The sequence below is a fragment of the Solanum tuberosum genome, unplaced genomic scaffold, assembly GCF_000226075.1.
Source record: "Solanum tuberosum cultivar DM 1-3 516 R44 unplaced genomic scaffold, SolTub_3.0 scf00092, whole genome shotgun sequence".
Taxonomy (NCBI): domain Eukaryota; kingdom Viridiplantae; phylum Streptophyta; class Magnoliopsida; order Solanales; family Solanaceae; genus Solanum; species Solanum tuberosum.
This window is the reverse complement of record NW_006239019.1, coordinates 419,934-438,899: the sequence shown is the minus strand read 5'-3', so window position 1 is coordinate 438,899 and position 18,966 is coordinate 419,934. Positions and strand designations below refer to the sequence as shown.

General features: G+C 36.6%; 1 protein-coding gene across 1 annotated transcript; it reads left to right on the top strand.

Moving 5' to 3' along the window:
- The first annotated feature begins 1,210 nt into the window (after nucleotides 1-1,210).
- Nucleotides 1,211-18,169, top strand: LOC102595993 (probable manganese-transporting ATPase PDR2). The gene is made up of 21 exons (XM_006347635.2): nucleotides 1,211-1,687; nucleotides 3,040-3,129; nucleotides 6,111-6,313; nucleotides 6,997-7,069; nucleotides 7,147-7,319; nucleotides 7,439-7,610; nucleotides 8,261-8,365; nucleotides 8,472-8,582; nucleotides 8,701-8,787; nucleotides 8,965-9,147; nucleotides 10,091-10,141; nucleotides 10,222-10,347; nucleotides 11,132-11,211; nucleotides 12,670-12,778; nucleotides 13,782-13,910; nucleotides 14,047-14,112; nucleotides 14,219-14,290; nucleotides 14,857-15,008; nucleotides 15,554-15,665; nucleotides 15,779-15,895; nucleotides 16,633-18,169. The coding sequence occupies exons 1-21, from the start codon at nucleotides 1,439-1,441 to the stop codon at nucleotides 17,707-17,709; spliced, it is 3,537 nt and encodes a 1,178-aa protein (XP_006347697.1). The 5' UTR covers nucleotides 1,211-1,438; the 3' UTR covers nucleotides 17,710-18,169.
- Nucleotides 18,170-18,966: the final 797 nt, after the last annotated feature.

The window sequence follows — 18,966 nt, the reverse complement described above, 5'->3', positions numbered from 1 at the left end:
GAGGACAATTATCAAGATAATAGTGAGCAAGGGGAAATATGTTTGAGACAAGTTGCGTTCTACATTGGCGCATGAAAGCTAATATAGGAAATGGAAAAAAATATAATATTTCAATTATCTAAATGAAAGTTATTGATAAATATAAAGGATTATCTAATTAAAAAGAGAGTTATTCTTTTTTTTAAAAAAAAAATCATTAAATTTAATCAAATTCTTTCACATGATCATTCTTCAATTTGAAACTTCTATTTTTTTCTTTTTGAATTCTTATATTGTTACACATATACATATTTTAAATATTATTTATGTTATTTTAAGAAAGAAATTGTTCTCATTAATACGGGAGGAGAGACACATACAAGATACTTACACTAAGCATAAAAGCCTTTAAAAATGTTATTGAACCTTTTGTTCTTCGGCTATACAATAGATGAAATTTGTCATTTATTATTTTTCTCAGGCAATCGTCATCCAATTATTATCTTAATATTTAAAACTTAAAAGTCAATTAAAGTTATACCAATAAATCTTTACTTGTTTGCTATCCTGTGTTGTCCGTCTTCAATTTTCTTCCATCACACTTTTTTTTTTTGATGACAAGGGAAACCCGCATCTGCTACCTTTTGGGTGTGCACAGGGTAAAACCCTCGCTCCTATGCAATAGCTCGCAAATCACATAGGAGAGGTAAACCGCACTAGGCAAGCCTGGTGCGACGAGCTCGACCCAGAAGAAAAACCCCTTGCTTTCGCTGGCAAGGGGTTTCGAACTTGAGACCTCCAACATGAAAGTCCCAAGCTCAAACCACTAAACCATCACACTTTTCACTTTTCAAGTTTCTTCCATCACACTTTTCAGTTTGTCATCTTCTGCTTTACCCATTATCCTTTTTGTTATGTTTGTTTATTGTAAGTGATTGTATTATATTTTGATGCTCATATCCTATATCTTATTATTTAAAGTGTATTTTTTTTTACAAATATCAATGCAATTTTGATTTTTGATATCATAAATAATGAAAGTTTGTTCACTATATATAATTTTGATGATGATAAATTATCATATATTTTTTTTTATGTATGTCTTAAGTTATTTTTTATTTAATAATATAAAATACATATAATAATTGATTTTTTTTTTAATAAGTGCTTAGGTTTTGTACAATTTTTCCTTTTTATTTGAACATAATATATAAGCTTTGAAACTGAAAAATCTAGTAAAATAAAATCTCTACTTCCTTTTCAAGATTCCAATTCCTCGTTTGCTTTTTCTCCTTTTATATAGAAGTCTATAACGCATCACTGAAACCCCGTCTCCTCTCTTTCTCCCCCAATCTCATTCAACTAGATCGGAATTTTCAACTGTTCGTTAAGATCGTATCAATCGGCGGGACGGCGACGGCGACAGCGGCAGCGGCGGCGCATTGGAGAGAATTGAGAGATGACGCGATTTCAAGTGGGTGGGAAAGTGGTGGAGAGTGTGGATTTACTCAAGAAGAGACACTGGTCATGGCGTTTGGATGTTTGGCCCTTCGTTATTCTATATGGTGTTTGGCTTCTAACTGTAGTACCTAGCTTAGATATTACGGATGCTTTCATAGTTCTTGGTGCCCTCGTTGCCTTTCATTCTCTGGTCTTCTTGTTCACTGTTTGGTCCGTTGATTTCAAGCGTTTTGTTCAGTATTCCAAGGTTTGTAAATAAGTTAATTAGATTGTCGGATTGTTATTTTTTTAACTTAGTATTTGTTTTGTCTGTTTCAATGTGAAATTTCGGAGATGATCTTTGTAGTGGGTTTTGCTAAGAAAGCTTGGGGAATGCTAGTGGTACAGATTTAGGGTGTATTTGGTATGAATGAAGATGTTTTCTTGGAAAATAAGTTAGTTTCTTGAAAAGAATATTACTCCTATCCTTAAAGTATATATAATGTTGATAAATACCGTGGAATGTGGGTAGGCAGGGGTGGTAAATGTAGACAAATACTGTGGGATGTGGGGAGGCAGGGGTGGTGGGGATGAGGGCTATGGGGTGTGGGGGAGAAGACTTGTTGAAAGGTAGGAATCAACTTTAGCTAGAGCAGTTAAAACTCTAGTAAATTGTTTAACAAGTAGATATATTAAGGTTGAAACTTGACCTAAATACAAAATGACATAGTAAATTAGCCTGCATGAGACGAACATGGATCTATTTAAATCTGCATATGTAGTACTTCTATGTTTGGATATTTATGCTACTATCCCTTTCTCTTGGCATATGCCTTTGACCTCAATGTTGGACCCACCCATACTTCAGTTTCCATTTGATTGTACCATCTCTATGTATCACTTGAAGTGGATAGGCTGCCTTTCTCCTGAACTTCTTTTATATGAAGTATAAAAGAATTGAAGTTGAAGAAACAGGCATGCTTAATTTAATAGTACCTTTTGTTCTTATATCTTCATTCAGATACCTCATCAATGGTAAGAAATATGCCAAAGAAGAGTTTGTAGTGACTCATGTGTTTGCTCAACTTATTTTTACTTGATTGCCAAATTTTGTCAGCTTTATCCTCATGGGAGGGGGATCAATAGCTTGGGGATTAAGTAAAGTATTATACAATTATGGAGTTCAGGATATGAAATTGTTATGATTATACCTATTTATGTCATCCTACATGTTTAGAATTCGAAATGAGATTTGAGAGGGTCCCAATGCAGTCATGCAAAGAAGATTTGTAATCCCAGTCTCCTCCCTTCTGTATGAACAGATTTTTTTTTTTCATTTATAGATAGAACATTTTCTAGTTACTTCAATACCAATTTAGGATTCCTATTTCATAATTTGAATCTTGACCAGCTATTTTGTAAATTATTGCGCTACTCAAGGGGCTAAGAGGAGGAGGATGGGGAATATGTAACCTTGGGTTATACTGGCCGAGCTACAAGGCTTGTGGTTAAAGTAGTGTACTATTTGCTCTCTGCATATTGAGATTTCCAAGACATGAGGTTCATATTGCAGATAGTTGGGTGACAGTCTGAACCTAATTTAATCCTTTGCCTGGACAGGTGGATGACATACATCGAGCAGATTGTTGTAAAGTCACCCCAGCTAAGTTCTCTGGAAGTAAAGAAGTTGTGCCTCTTCACTTTCGAAAGGTGCAGATCCTCTTTTTTTCTTGTTTTTAAGGAGATTTCTGCTAGATGTATCTTTAGTATTTTGTTCTTATCATTGTAGCTTTGTCTTAACTAATTGGAAAGTGACTTGCCAAGTAATGAGAAAAAAAGAAGAAATTGTCGAAAATTTTAAACACCACCTGTCTTAAATTCCACCACGTTGTGTTCTTCTTTTGATTAAGAGGATGGAAAATTGAAGGCGTTCCAAAAAAATAAAACAGAGGACCGGAAATTGAAGGTGTTCCAAAAAATAAAAAAGAGGACAGGAAATTGAAAGTTTCCCAAGAGTAATATCTGTTGGAGTAGGACACCATACTTGTCTAGGGTCCAATATCTTGACCTTAATTATCTTCTTTATTACGTTTCTGTAAGAAGTTTAACAGGCGGTATTGTTCCTTTATGATAGCAAGTTTAACAGGCTGCATCGTTCTTTTACTTATTCATAAAGTAAGTGAGCTATAGCAGTAGATTGACACCCTTTGTTATCGTGATAGTCATACTAACTGTTAGTACTTGTTCCTAAGGTTGACAATGGTAGAAAAAGTTACAGTTATGAGGTTGCCTCACATAATAATTTTTACTAACTTTTTTTTTTAAATTTTTGATAACCGAGAAATCCATTTGGGGCCCGATCACAGCCTTCTAAACTTGGTGGATAATGGGCCCGCCCCTCTACCCTTCTCCACTTAAATACCGGGCTTCGCTTTGCATGGTGTGGGGCTTGAACCTGCGACCTAAGCCACAAATCCTCCACCTTCTGCCACTTGAGCTAGGCCTTGGGGGCTTTACTAACTTTTTGAGGTTGACTCATGTTTTTTAGACATAGCCAGCGTAGATGTGTATGCTGTACTCTTTGAGTCTTAACATTGTGTGACAAGCGTTTCTTAGCGGGTTTTTTTTGCGGTGCATTGAAGTGTTGGGGTTATAAATCTAAGTATATTTTAGTTCTGATAAAAAGAGGAGAGCAGGGCATAAAGATTCAAGGGTTACTTCCTTTCCTTAATCTGTGTTATCAAAAGCAAAAAGCACAAAAAAACTCCAAGGTCCATTGGACCATTAAGCGCAAAGCACAAATAAAGTGCGGGATTTAGTGAAAAAAGGCGCAAAGAGAGAACAAACATAAATATATATGGTTAGTCTAAGACTTATAATTATAAGCATGAATAACAAATAAATGAACAAAGAAATTGGACAAAAAACCACTATGAAGTGAAATATCAATTGTTTAGTGTCGCTTGTTCAGAAGAGGCTCATTGGCAATGAAAAGTATGCCTTAGAACCTTGATGACGAGATTGGAATGCACATTAAGCGATGCAAAGCGCTCAACACGTTTTGAGCCTCGCTTCAGGGCTTAATCGTGCCTTTGACAAACACTGCCTTTAATAAGGAAGTAAAAGAGGAGAAACAAACATAGAGAATGTGTCAGCTTTCCCCAATCCTACCATCCTTGCAGGATTGGATAAGAAGCAAGAGGATGTGTTGCTTGCACTCCAATTCCAACTCTACCAGAACAAACTGAAGTAAATTGTAAATGCTTAATTGAGTAAACTAGCCTTTTCTCTCTCCTTTACCCTCACCTTCTGAGGTAGGTGGCCAATTAGATCAAGGATGTAAATGCTTGAACTCAGGGCCTTGTCATTATTGCTAATCTTGCTATTTATTTGGTAATTGTTTTGCTGTCTCAATCTAATTGGAGTGCTTAGAGGTGGGCCCTGTAGGCGTTCCTTACTAAGATTTCTTGAATTCCAAACATAACAATCTCTTGTTGACCATGTTTCACAGCAAAAAAGATGCTCAGAAAGGAAAACTATGACTTAAGTGACAAGCTTAAGAGTACTAAATATTTTGAGGGTCAACGTGGTACTTTTGCTGCAAGAATGAACTGAAGTAAGTTCAAAGAGATAACTGAAAGAGTAAGGTTGTTATGAGTGTGGAGATCTCGAATTCGCAATTGATGGAAGATATTAAACAGGTGTTCGTCTAGATGTAGGTGTTAATCACTAGTAATTCTCTGCATCATGACAACCTTTAACTCTCTTCCATTAATGAGGTGGTTTAATTTGATTAAAAAGAGACCCAAGTGCCATTTTCAGGATTCTTCATGCTTTTGCCGCTTGTCCTCAAATGGACCAACAAGAAAATGTTGGTCAAGCTTGTATCAGTCCTTTATCAAAAATAAGTATACCTTGGTTGCTTTAGTCCTGGCGAACATAAGAAAGCTTGGAAGTACTGATCTTATACATAAATTACAGAGCTGTTAATATAATATCAACTTTGTTACATTTACCAATAGTTACCAATATCTTTTGGAAACAGCCTCTCTACCTCCACGAGGTCAGGTTTGCGTACATTCTACCCTCCCTTGACTCCACTTGTGGAATTTCACTGTGTATGTTGTTGTTGGGTAAAATATTTAAAAAAAAATCTCAACCAAGAAGAAAAAGACACAGCATTTACTAACTAAAGGTTAGGTAATGATTCATGGCTCACAAATTACACATTCATAAGAACAGATGAAAATAGTTGTGACAATTTACATAATGATATTTGTACACACAGCAAAAAAAGAATTATAATGCACAAAGACTGAAGGATGGAATCATCAGCAATACATTATATACTTCATTTTCCATTTCTATGCCCAGTAGCTAGCTTAACCGAAGTACAAAATTCTACGCCCAGTAGTTAGCTTAACTGAGGTACATATTTCTACATCCAGTAGCTTCATCCTCATTTTTTTGAGATAATCTACAAAGCCCTCATTCCACCATGCTCCTTGTTAGATTTTAAAAAAAAAAAGTTTCAACCCTAGAGCTGGCAATCCATGGAAAAATCTAGTGTTTTCAAGCTCTGTACTGATTCTAAGATTCGAGGCTTCAAACTGGTTTATCTGTTTTCCAACAAAAAGAAAACTCTTTATTCCATTTCCTGATTGTGTCAAACTGTTCCTCTGTTTATGCAGCTGGCTGGTTCTTCGTCTTCTGAGGATGTGGATGAGATTTATTTTGAATTCAGGAAGCAACAGTACATCTATTCAAAGGAGAAAGGAACTTTCAGCAAACTTCCTTATCCTTCAAAAGAGACGTTTGGATACTACCTTAAGAATACTGGCCATGGAACTGAGGCTAAAGTTGTTGCTGCAAGTGAGAAATGGGGCCGGAACGTGTGAGTTTTCCCTCTTTTCTATGCATTCCCTTGGCAGACCATTATGTAATCCCATGTCAAGCTTTCATCACAGAACATTTTGTGGTTCTCTCCTGCAATGTTCTGCTCTCCTCCTCCTCCTCTTTCTTGAAATAAAAAGTCTTGGCAAGAATTTTTTTTAAAGAAACAGAGAACCTAGTTCTTCAACTGAAAAAAAATCCTCTCCCTGATTTGAGGTCTCTTTAACTGCTATTTATGGGGCATGGGGATGATTCTACTCCAGGTGTTGCTTTAATGTGTGCTGCTAGCTGCATAAGTCCATACTGGGTGCTGCTCATATTTTGTGATGTCTGACCAATGGAATGGAATTCTTGCTTTTCTATTCTAACCTTATATTTGTTGGTGAAATGTAAGCATTAAAGAGGGTATTCATAATTTTTAGCAAAGAATGCCCAATGTTGTAATTTTATTTGAATCCCACAATAAGGTAATAGATTCACGAACTCGTTAATACTTCAGAGGTTATAATAGCTTTTGGACCGCAATTGTATCTTCTAAACCTTTCTTGCTATTATTATTTTAATTCTAATTGATGACTAGGACCTAATCAAATTAATATCTTTATGTGATTAACATTTCCAGCTTGTTGATTTCAAATGCAAGTTCAATGAACTGATTGTTCCTTGCTTACCTGACCCATGTAGGTTTGAATATCCTCAGCCAACATTTCAGAAACTGATGAAAGAGCAGGTCATGGAGCCTTTCTTTGTATTCCAGGTATGTTTTGATTGAAATCACTGCCCTATTGTTTATTTTGTTTTCAAAATTATCTAACAGGTGCTCATTACATGCAGGTCTTTTGTGTGGGTTTATGGTGCTTAGATGAATACTGGTATTACAGTTTGTTCACTTTGTTTATGCTGTTTATGTTTGAGTCAACAATGGCTAAAAGCCGGTTGAAGACCCTGTCTGAATTAAGGCGTGTAAGAGTTGACAGCCAGACTTTGATGGTGTATCGCTGTGGAAAGTATGTCAAGACAAGCATTGCTCCTTATACTATTTTTTTTCCAGATGTACTGCAATTTAAACATCAATAGATATATATGCATATTCTTCATGCTGAGTGTTAAGAGGTGTGCATGGTAGGTGGGTGAAACTCTCTGGGACTGAACTGTTACCCGGAGATGTTGTGTCTGTCGGGCGCTCTGTTGGTCAAAATGGAGAAGACAAGTCTGTACCTGCTGACATGCTTTTGCTAGCTGGAACTGCTATTGTGAATGAGGCTATTTTGACAGGCGAATCAACCCCACAATGGAAGGTAATCTTCCTTTTCTGTTCTCTGTTTGATGCTGTTTATATACAAGTAAATGAAGCTGCACTACATATATCTATTTCGTTTTCTTAGACAAGATGCTGGGGGAACTGCTCTTTTAGTTGGCATTCATTGTTTTTTCTTATATTTACTGTTCAAAGATATCAAAGAGTTACCTGTGGTAGATTTTGGTATTTTCAGTGTCATGTTAAGGGACTGACATTTCAATCGGACTTGGGTGAGATTATCTCTAATTTGATAAATTGATTGTGAAGGGCAATGCTGTCTTTATAGCCATTTCCCCCAGTCAATAGGGGAATATGTACTTGTAGAGTTTGACTGAGCATGTCTTGCCTCCATATTTGCACATTTTCAGCTTCCATTGTCTAATGGATGTAGCAAATCCTTCTGTCGGAGTTCAATTCTTTCTGTTGTCGGCTACGAATGCTAGGTCCAGCTATTGCTGCACTGAGCCCTTTTTAAATTTATGAGCTGTCAGTTATTGAATATAATGAGCGAGAGATGGAAGAATGATAAGTGTCTAAGTTCGTCAAGCTGTCTCTTATTGCAACTTGTGGTGTTCATGCTTCTAAGTCTTTATTATATGCTGGGTATATAACTTCTTAGTTTTAATCATTTCCCCTTTATTCATTCAGGTTTCAATCATGGGTAGAGGAATTGGGGAGACATTGTCTGCTAAGCGAGATAAAGCCCATGTCCTTTTTGGTGGAACCAAAATTTTGCAGCATACACCCGATAAGGTTGTCAATGATTGGTAACTCTTTATGTTTAGTTGCTTCTAGAATTTATTCATTAACTTTTTCCTTTTCCTTTTTTTTGTCTTCCTTTGATTGTCATCATGAGTAGAGCTATCCAATGAAGACCCCTGATGGTGGATGCTTAGCTGTTGTTCTACGAACTGGGTTTGAAACAAGTCAAGGCAAACTTATGCGGACTATTTTATTTTCCACAGAGAGGGTAAATAATGATCTTTAATCTGCTGGTATCTCAAGATGAGCATTATTATTTGCATTTCTACAAATGATGCTATCATTGGATTTTCAAAGTACCATGACATATGTATTACTTTTTGTAGGTTACTGCTAACAGCTGGGAAAGTGGTTTTTTTATTCTTTTCTTGGTTGTTTTTGCCGTAATCGCAGCGGGATATGTTCTTAAAAAGGTATTATCTTGGTTCTCTGATTGGATTTGCTTAGGCTTGTCTAGTTTCAGCTGTCTCCTTCAAATCAGCTGTGGGAAGTAACTCAGATAACCCGCCATGCTTCTGGAGTGGAATGAAGTTTTGTCGTGGAATGCTAATTTCTTTCCCTTTTTCTCCTTGGCACGTGCTCACATGCAGGGGCTAGAGGACCCAACAAGAAGTAAATACAAGCTGTTTCTCAGTTGTTCATTGATAATTACTTCAGTTATCCCTCCAGAGCTGCCAATGGAGTTATCAATAGCTGTTAATACATCTTTAATTGCTCTAGCACGACGAGGGATATTCTGCACAGAACCTTTCCGGATCCCATTTGCTGGAAAGGTGAGTTTTGTGTCCTAAGAGTATTCGTATTGGACATTTTTTCTTGTGTTTGAAATACTTGACCTTCTGGGTAGGAGTAATTTGAGGGTCTTGATGGGTAGCATTTCTTCTTTACTCTATATTCTTCATGATTTTTTTTTTGGTTTCGGGAAATAGTTGATGGGTCTGTGTTTCATCAACTTGAAGCAAATCCAGAGAACACTGGCTTTTGCATTATAGTCATTTAACATGGTTAGGCTACTGTTAGACCAACCTTTGCAAGGGAAAAATTAAGGGTAGAGTATTTAAATAAGTATGTGCTTCAAGTTTTCTTTCACATGTTATCAAAGCCAAATTTGGTAAGCCTAGTTTCATAAATTTCTTTTCTCCACCTGTTGTATTTGCTTTTGGCTTCTCTCCCACACCCCGGGTCGTCGAGCTGCACTGAGCTTCTCTCATTTCTCACTCAATTTAGCCCATCGAGCCACTGACTCTGCTCCAGGTTCTCTCCTTAGGTTGTTGAGTCGTGTCTCTCTCCCTAGTGTAAACACTCTAGGTTCACTCATCATTGTATCGAGCCTGCGGTCTTGCTTTTGGGTGCATTCTTCAGCCTATTGAGGCTAATCTCTCTGTACATCAAGTCAACTCTTCAATCCTCTTAAAAAAGGACAAAAATACGCAAAAGTTGTAAAATTGGGTTGCACACGGGGAAGGATATCAGAGAATATAACCCTCATTATTGCTTTTATGTTTTGGGTGGATGCTCAAATTCTTTTCATGGTGCTTTCCTGGTCTTATGTGAGATTTGTTGGCCTCAAGTTTGTGTTTTAAGCCTTTAAAAATTCACTAGCAGCATTTAGATTGTTCAGTGTATCAGTGTTTTTTTCCAATATGCTTTTTGGATTTAAGACTCTAATTTCTCTTCTGTGTTTTGGTTTTTACTTTTTACCCTTTCTCCCTGCAGGTTGATATTTGTTGCTTCGATAAGACTGGAACCTTGACATCCGATGACATGGTATGACAGTCATATACTTTAGTCTTCTACCTTAGTTGCTGAACTTTAACATTTTGATTTCTTTGGTGTTCCAATTTCAGGAGTTCTCAGGGGTTGGTGGATTGACTGACAGTGAGGACTTAGAAAGAGAAATGACTACAGTTCCTTCTCGTACTCTGGAAATTCTTGCTTCTTGTCATTCTTTGGTTTTTGTGGACAATAAGCTGGTAACTAATTTTGCTTCATAGTTTAGTCCTGGAACTCATTCTATATTATTTGTGTAGCCAAGTAAGAACAACATTGATTTTGGTTCTTCCCAGCTTCCTTTTTGTTGGTGAAGAGTTACCCACTAGGGTCTAATCTACACGTCACATGGATGTTTGTTTATGTTGTACGTCACATGCTCTGATATATAATAGTCACTGGAACATCCATAGACAACAAAAAATTTCCATAGACCACTATTGGTTTCGATCTCTTTCATGTATTTTATATTAGTCGTTTAATAAAGTTTTTGTGGTTAAGGCGTGTGCCTGCTAAGTAACATGTGGGGTTTTCAGTTATCAAAAATGTTAGCCATTTGATGAGGTTTTCTCAATTGATTTTACTTGACTCTCATTTGGATTGAACTTTCTTAAAATGTTGGGTACGAAACTGAGAATTTAGTTCACGGAAATAATATTTTTCAAGGCATGAACCTCTGGTGTTCAGATATAATAGGTATTATTTACCTATTAAAAAGAAAGAAAGAACTGAATCCTCTTGACTTTCCTCGTTCTTTTTCTTTATATACGGTATTCATTAATGTATATGACTTGTGCATTTCCCATAGTTTTTAATGCAGTTATCTCAACTTATCTGAAAGAAGGAAAAAGTAAAATAATCTTTCATTTGTTTGGATTCTGGGGTATTATTTGGTGTTAATTCATTCAACATTTGCATTAAAAACATCCTCATTTTGGTGACCATTGCTGTTTGCTTATCTGGTGCCAACATCCTGTTTTCTTGTAGGTGGGTGATCCTCTTGAGAAGGCTGCACTTAAAGGGATTGATTGGACATATAAATCAGATGAAAAAGCCATGCCAAAAAAGTAAGCTTTGCCTGGGATGTCATTTCCTACTGATATTAGAAAAGAATAGTTTTGGCCTCAGATGTCTACTGCTTTAAATAATCTTCAGTTGATACTGGTAGTTCTGCAGTTATTCCTTTCCTTTCATGTCATATTTCTTCACTTGTCCATTTGTGCCTCTGTTTACATTTGATTTTTCCAAGTTAAACATTCTTTTGAAAAGGGATAATCAATTACACAAGTGTTATGAGTTAATATTTGACTAATTCTGGCAGATGGTGAATGGGTTTGGATGATCTATTCTATTGTTTTTCATGTTCCATGCAAAAAGGTATATAGTCTGTTTGGTCAAGGTTTTGGGAAGTTCAAAGTGCGTATTTTTTAGAGTTGTTTTGAAATTTTTTCTTCTTGAGCCGAGGATCTATTGGAAACTACCTCTATACCCCACAAAGTAGGAGTAAGGTCTACGTACATCCTATCCCCTGACCCCACTTGAGGGATTACACTAGGTATGTTGTTGTTATTGCTTATTCTAGAGAGTTGAGATGTTTGACCAAGCTTTTAGGAGGAAAAAAAGTGTTTCTGAGTAGCAACAAAAGCTGTTCTTCGGAAGCTGAAAATTGTAGCTTTCCCCCAGAATCACTTTTGGGATTTTGGGGAAGTGCAAATTTCTGTTGTAATATTGTGTGTTTCAAATTGGTTAGCGAAACACAAATTGTTACTCTCCAAAAGTACTTTGAAGTACTTTTTCGAAGAGCACTTCTGTAAACAAAACACTTCCAAATAATCTGATTTTGGAAGCTTGGCCAAACAGGCTGAGAAACCAACTTCCATTGCCTAGTAGTTTTTAGTGGAGTTCCAAATAGCTATTTTGTTTTCACAATTTTGAGATTGCCGTAACTTCCAAAAAGTAAATGTCCCTTTCTGTTTTGGAACCAAATCCATTCAAATGTTATTTTCATCAAATCTTCAACAAACAATACTAGCTCCAATGTTGTTCACCTTTTGCTTGTGACATAGAAGACTTCAATTGTTGTGTTATTGTTAGAATCAGTTCAGCTAGATTGATAACTTCTTATGACCTTAAGTTGTTGTGGATCAGCTCATTTATTGCCTTTCATCGTCTCTTCAGGTTGTCCCTCATTTAGTTAAATAAATAAATTCTTTGACCGACAGTAATGAACATACCACTATTCCTCATCATCCTTATTAGTTGGAAGTGCTTTCAAGCATCTTTATTGGATTCGAAGTTGTGTATTCTGTATTCATCTTATCACAGTTTGGATAGCATGGAGAGATTATTTTGATAGAAATGGCTTAATAGAAAATTATCGTATGTGCAATGGATCTATTTTTTAGATTTTGTTCCTTCTTGAACTTCTAACAAGAAAAATAGCTGTTTATGCTTCTTCTTTTTTCCAAAAAAAGTTGTCTATCTTCTTGTTAATATTTTCTCTTTCTTAATACTGGATACTGCAGAGGTGGAGGTGATGCTGTTCAAATTGTGCAGCGACATCATTTTGCGTCTCACTTGAAAAGAATGGCTGTTGTTGTTCGTATTCAGGAGCAATTTTTTGCTTTTGTCAAGGTTTGATGCCTAGTTCCTTCTTATCCAGCTTTGTTGGATTGAATGAGGTCAAGGGCCAGTTGGTCCAAGTGGAGGCAGTGAAATAATTCTAAGGGTCAGTTGGTAAAGAGACAGGTTATGTAGGGATTACTAATGCAAGGATTGTAATATAGGGATTATAATGCAGGAATTGATAATGTAGTGTTTGTATTGCATCAATCATAGTATGGGTATCATTCCTTGTACAATGCATAGTTTAAAATATGTGTTTTGTTTATCTTTTTTTAAGGGGTTGTTTAAAAGATGAGAGTCATTTTGGTCATTTTAGTTGCTTTAATCCATATACTACTAATTCTCGTATTTGTATTCCATCTTCTATCCCACATATAATAATGCATAGATTCATTCGTACATTAACACAAATGTTGTTTAGGTTAGCAACAAAAATGATGACCAAACAGTGTATAAGTAAAGCTTAATGCAACTTAGTACACTATATGAGCAGTTTTATAGGGAATCAACTGTAGAAGAATGCCCTTTGTCATCATGATATGGTAAAACCTATTTCATGTTTGTTCTTGTCAAATGATAAAGAAAGTTGGTGTTTATGGCAAAAGTATTTTCCGACGATAGTTATTATTTATTGGAAGCTCTTTGATTAATTTGAAAGTGCTGTGTGTAACGGTGTGTCCATATATCTATAAGACGTGTTTTTGATTTAGTGTTTTGCATCACCTTAAGAGGCAGATAAAGCCAGTGCCTTCACAGGATGCATGCTATTTTATTTCTTGGCAACTTTTTCTTCTACTTTATTTCTTGGAAACTTTTGCTTTGTGTTTGTTGGGTTGGCTTGATGATTTAAAGCTAAAGTAAATGCATTTGGGAATGATTCTCCAGTTCAGTCCGCAAGTTCAAACGAGCTTGTTTCACTAAAGAACATTTATTGGTTTCCATTGTACAGTTAATATATTTAATAATGCGACTTGCTAATTAAATCAATTTCTCTTACTAAAAATATTTCCAGGGTGCACCGGAGACAATACAGGAGAGACTCATTGATGTGCCACAATCCTACGTGCCAACCTATAAAAAATACACCCGTCAAGGATCACGTGTATTGGCTCTGGCTTTCAAGTCTCTGCCAGATATGACAGTAAGAACCCCTCCATGGCAAAAAAATTCTCTAGCTCTCACTTGTTTGATTATTACATGGTATCCAGCTTTCTACCTTCTTTCTTTCTTTACACTTCAATTTCTTTGAACTTTTCTCCATGCTCAACTTGGTGAAGGTTAGTGAAGCCAGAAGCCTGGAGAGAGATGTAGTGGAAAGTGGGCTTACTTTTGCTGGTTTTGCGGTAAAAGCTCATTTTCCCTTTTGTGCTATAATGATCTGATGTTTGTTCCAGGGATATTGTGCAACCTCTTTGACATGTTTGGTATTACTTCTTGATGATTTATTAGGTGTTCAATTGCCCCATCAGAGGAGACTCAGCCACTGTCTTGACTGAATTAAAGCAATCATCTCATGACTTGGTAGGTGTGGTTGGCTGATTTTTTCTTTTCCTTGTTTTCTTGTGTTCTCAGCCACTTGCTGATTCGTACTGTGCTGAACAATTGGTGATGTTATTTTAGTTAGTATTCCTTAACTAATTACATAATGCTTCATGAAGCTTACCAGAAACTAAAATTGCGGAAATTATATTCACTGTCCTTGTATTCGTAGTCAGGAAATTTGTATTTGGCATATTATCTTTGAAACCCCCAGTGGAGTCACTTAGCAGAAGTTTGCTTAGGCAGGGAAGCAGTTACAAAGGCCTAGAGGACCATCAATCTTCTGATGTAGTGACTCTATGAATAGTAACACCTAATTTGACTTGTTAAAGCCTATGAGTGCCATCTTCAATTGAGTTATTCTTTAAAATTACACCGTTGAATAAGGTTTGAAGTATTGTGAAAAACACATCACATATATTGGAATACAATTTTCTATTGTTACATGTGTAGTCTTACCACTTACATTCTAAAAAAAAAAAGAGAATTCATTCCAAGTCTTACCACTTTGAAGCTCCCAGTACTCATCTATAACCATGGTTTAATAGGTCATGATTACTGGTGATCAAGCTTTGACAGCTTGCCACGTGGCTCAACAAGTCCATATTATCTCAAAACCAGCACTGATTCTGGGACGTGCTAAGAACAAGGAAGAATATGCCTGGGTTTCTCCTGATGAGGCAGATATAGTCAGCTACAGGTAGAAAATGAATGTTTAATGCAGTATTGAACTCTGCTCATATACAGTTCGCCTTGTTATTTATTTTTATTGATGATTTTACTCTTTAACAGTCCCCAATTGCTTTATGTTCTTTGTTGTCATCGTACTAACAAGATTGGGAATCTGCATCATTGATCTTAAACATTTTTTTGTTTTTCCTTTTATTGCAGAATTAGCTAAAGGAACATAAGCCAATGAATTTCCATGCATTAGTAAATATATTGAGTTATATTCTTCATGTAAATGGATTTAACTTATTACGCTGAAAGTGTGAAGATTTGTACATGGTCAGTGTGGTATTGTGAGTTAAACCATTTATAACATGCAAGTTACTATTTTTACTAGGTTGCTAATTCATGCTTACCTTAGAAGTGACCTAATTATATTTTTTACTCGTCTATGCGTAGTACCAAATTCTTTAAAAAATAAGATGAATTAACTGAGATATTTTGTGCAATAAACAAAACATTACTCAATCATATTCTCTTTCAGCTTTCATAATCTTATGTTACATACTTTTGTAGTGAAAATGAAGTTGGAGCTTTATCAGAAGCTTATGATCTCTGTATTGGAGGCGAGTGCATCGAGATGTTGCAGCAGACATCTGCTGTCCCCAAAGTTGTTCCTTATGTAAAGGTTGGAAATATGTGATAAAATCTGCTCTCTCCCTCTCTCTCTCTCTTTCTCACACACACACACACACACTCACTCTTTCACTCATATCCTGACAAATGTATCATTTTACCCAGGTATTTGCAAGGGTTGCCCCTGAGCAAAAAGAACTTATATTAACCACTTTTAAGTCCGTGGGAAGAATGACATTGATGTGTGGTGATGGGACTAATGATGTTGGAGCTCTAAAGCAGGTATTATGTTGTTTTATTTCAACAAATTATTTGTCAAATGGGTGCAGAACTTGCTTCAATTTTCTGAGGCCTATTGATTGGAAGCAACCTAAGCACCTTGATCCATTGCAGGGAAATAGTCCCATCATGTGGTCCTTTGTTGCATGGTCTTTGTCTGGCATGGGTAATTATCCTTTAGGTGTACATCCAATCCTTTCAGCAAGTGTTTGTGTATTTTGAAAAATCTATATGGAGTACCCATACCAAGTATCACACTTGTATGACATGAGTACATCTGGAAAAATGACTAGTCCTCTGCCCATGTAGTAAGTAGTAGGAGTGATCTGGCAGAGATCAGCTGCCTCGTTTTACATAACTAATCGTTAGTTGATCAGGTGTTGTTTGTCAGTATATTGCCGTTAGTTTCTTTGTACTGATGTGGCAATTTGTGTGAGCAAGTACTATCTACGCTCTGAGCTCTCCTTCCTGTCCACCCCTCTTTCCCCTCACTCACTGTCCCTTGCATGTTATTTGAAGATGTTCAAGTAGATATCTTCACTGTACCAACTTAAGCGGGTTCATTTTTTGTGCGTATTCTGAGATGGAGATGCAGTTTATTGCACTTTTTTGATGCATTGTTTGGCCTGCTTTATAGTTTTACTTTTACTGCATCGTATGCTTCTTCCGTGTTGTAATATTCTTTTTGGGTGACAACCCTTTTTCCGATAAGTGAGACTAGTGGGATTTGCTTCTTTCAGGCACATGTGGGAGTTGCTCTACTTAATGCAATACCTCCCCCTAAAGGGCAAAAGTCTTCTGATGGATCATCTAAAAATGATACTGCAAAACCTGCCAAGTTGAAGAAACTTAAATCTGCTACAGAAAATGGAGAAGGCGCTTCAAAAAGTAAAGCTACCAGCAGCAGCCAATCTGGTAATCGTCATCTTACACCTGCAGAGATGCAGCGGCAGAAGCTGAAGAAACTCATGGATGAGCTTAATGAGGGAGGAGGTGATGGTCAGGCACCAATTGTCAAACTTGGGGATGCATCAATGGCATCACCATTCACTGCAAAACATGCTTCTGTCTGCCCTACCACTGATATCATCCGTCAAGGTCGTAGTACTCTAGTAACCACCCTGCAGATGTTTAAGATACTTGGACTTAACTGCCTTGCTACTGCCTATGTCCTGAGTGTAATGTACTTAGATGGTGTCAAGTTAGGTGATATTCAAGCTACAATCAGTGGGGTCTTCACTGCCGCCTTCTTTCTGTTTATCTCACATGCTCGGCCCCTTCCGACACTTTCAGCTGAGCGACCCCATCCTAACATTTTCTGTGCCTATGTCTTCCTCTCTCTCCTTGGACAATTTGCTATCCACCTACTTTTCTTAATTTCCTCTGTTAATGAAGCTACCAAGTACATGCCGGACGAATGCATTGAGCCAGACTCACAGTTTCATCCAAACCTTGTTAATACGGTTTCATACATGGTTGGGTTGATGCTACAGGTAGCAACCTTTGCTGTGAACTACATGGGCCACCCTTTCAACCAGAGCATACCTGAAAACAAACCATTCTTATACGCACTTTTGGCTGCAGTGGGTTTCTTCACAGTTATCACCTCTGATTTGTTTAGGGACTTAAATGACTGGTTGAAGTTAGTTCCTATGCCAAAAGGGTTGAGAGATAAGCTGCTGATTTGGGCATTCATGACATTTTTGGTCTGCTATGCCTGGGAAAGGTTGTTAAGGTGGGCTTTCCCTGGTAAGATGCCTGACTGGAAGCAAAGGCAGCGTCGTGTAGCAGCAAGTCTAGAAAAGAAGCACAACTAGTTCATAGTTGTTTCAGTTTTGAATGGCAGAGATTTTGATCCGTCAGGTATTCAGCGGAGCTTCATTTTATTGGCAATATATCTATCAAGGCCTGCTGGACGGGTAGTGGAGGTATCGCAACTAAAAGTTAACTGGATTTCATCTTCTCTGTATACCATAATATACCACAGCAGCTTGCTCATTTTTGTCTTATATACAAGAACTAGAGAGAAGTGTTGCTTTATTCTTCATGGCTGTTTTGAACTGAAGGAAACAGCGGAATTTTTTCTTCTTCTACTGTTTTAAGTGTTTTAGAGCACATTCTGTCGAGATCATAATCGCTGATAATTATTGGGTGAATGATTCACTCTGTTCCTCATGAAACCTTGCTTGGCTGCTTTCGAATTTGTTGGATGGACAGAGTATATAACTCTTTAACAATGTTCTAAATCGCTGTTTCAGGAAAATGTTTTCAAGTATATATAATAGTTGTTCATATGAAAATGTGATAATCGTGTCTTTCCAAATTATCTGATGATTCGATTTCAAAGTAATTTCTATTACAATCTCTCATTGCTGCATCTATTAACACCCATATTTTATCCGTGATTTTCTTCATTTTTGAATGAACCATCTGACAACCATATTATCTTTTTAGTGAGTATAATTTAATCCCAGAAATGCATGTTGAGTCCTTTTTTCTGCTGCAAATCAATTCCAACATATTAGATTTGTAATAAAATAAAATAAAGAAATTATCAATCTAAAAGAAGCTTGAGCTAGTGAGTAGTGGGTGCGCTACCGAAACCTTCAATCCCACGCCCATATCTAAGTCTGCAAAACAACAACATTGTTGCTCTGTTTTTTCATAGAATATTTTTTTCTATACTGATCAAGAATTGGGTTCAGATCAGTGGAGTTTCAACGGAACCATCTTCATCAACGATAATCACACAAGCCTTGATGTTGCAAACCTCCATTGTCTTCTTCATCACACAAGCTTTTCTCTTAAGAAAAGCACTTCTTTTTGCCTTCATTCGAGATTATTTCTAGTGATCCATCTTATGATCAGAAAAGCTTTATATATATATATATAGTATACGCAGACTAACTTATCTCTCTACCTCAGAACGTAGCTGGATTGTTTTCGATAATCCTTGAGTACTCAAGAAAAAACAATAAGGAAGTACAAGAAATAACAGTTTAACCAAAACAACAAATAATAACATAATAGAAACTACAATAAAATAATAGGTAAAAGAAATCAACATATAGGAA

Bases quoted from the DNA above. Each gene is read 5' to 3' on its own strand.
- LOC102595993 (XM_006347635.2), top strand. From the start codon at position 1,439: ATGACGCGATTTCAAGTGGGTGGGAAAGTGGTGGAGAGTGTGGATTTA. The intron at 10,348-11,131 runs GTAACTAATTTT...GTTTTCTTGTAG, and splicing joins TTTTTGTGGACAATAAGCTG to GTGGGTGATCCTCTTGAGAA. The intron at 15,896-16,632 runs GTATTATGTTGT...TGCTTCTTTCAG, and splicing joins ATGTTGGAGCTCTAAAGCAG to GCACATGTGGGAGTTGCTCT.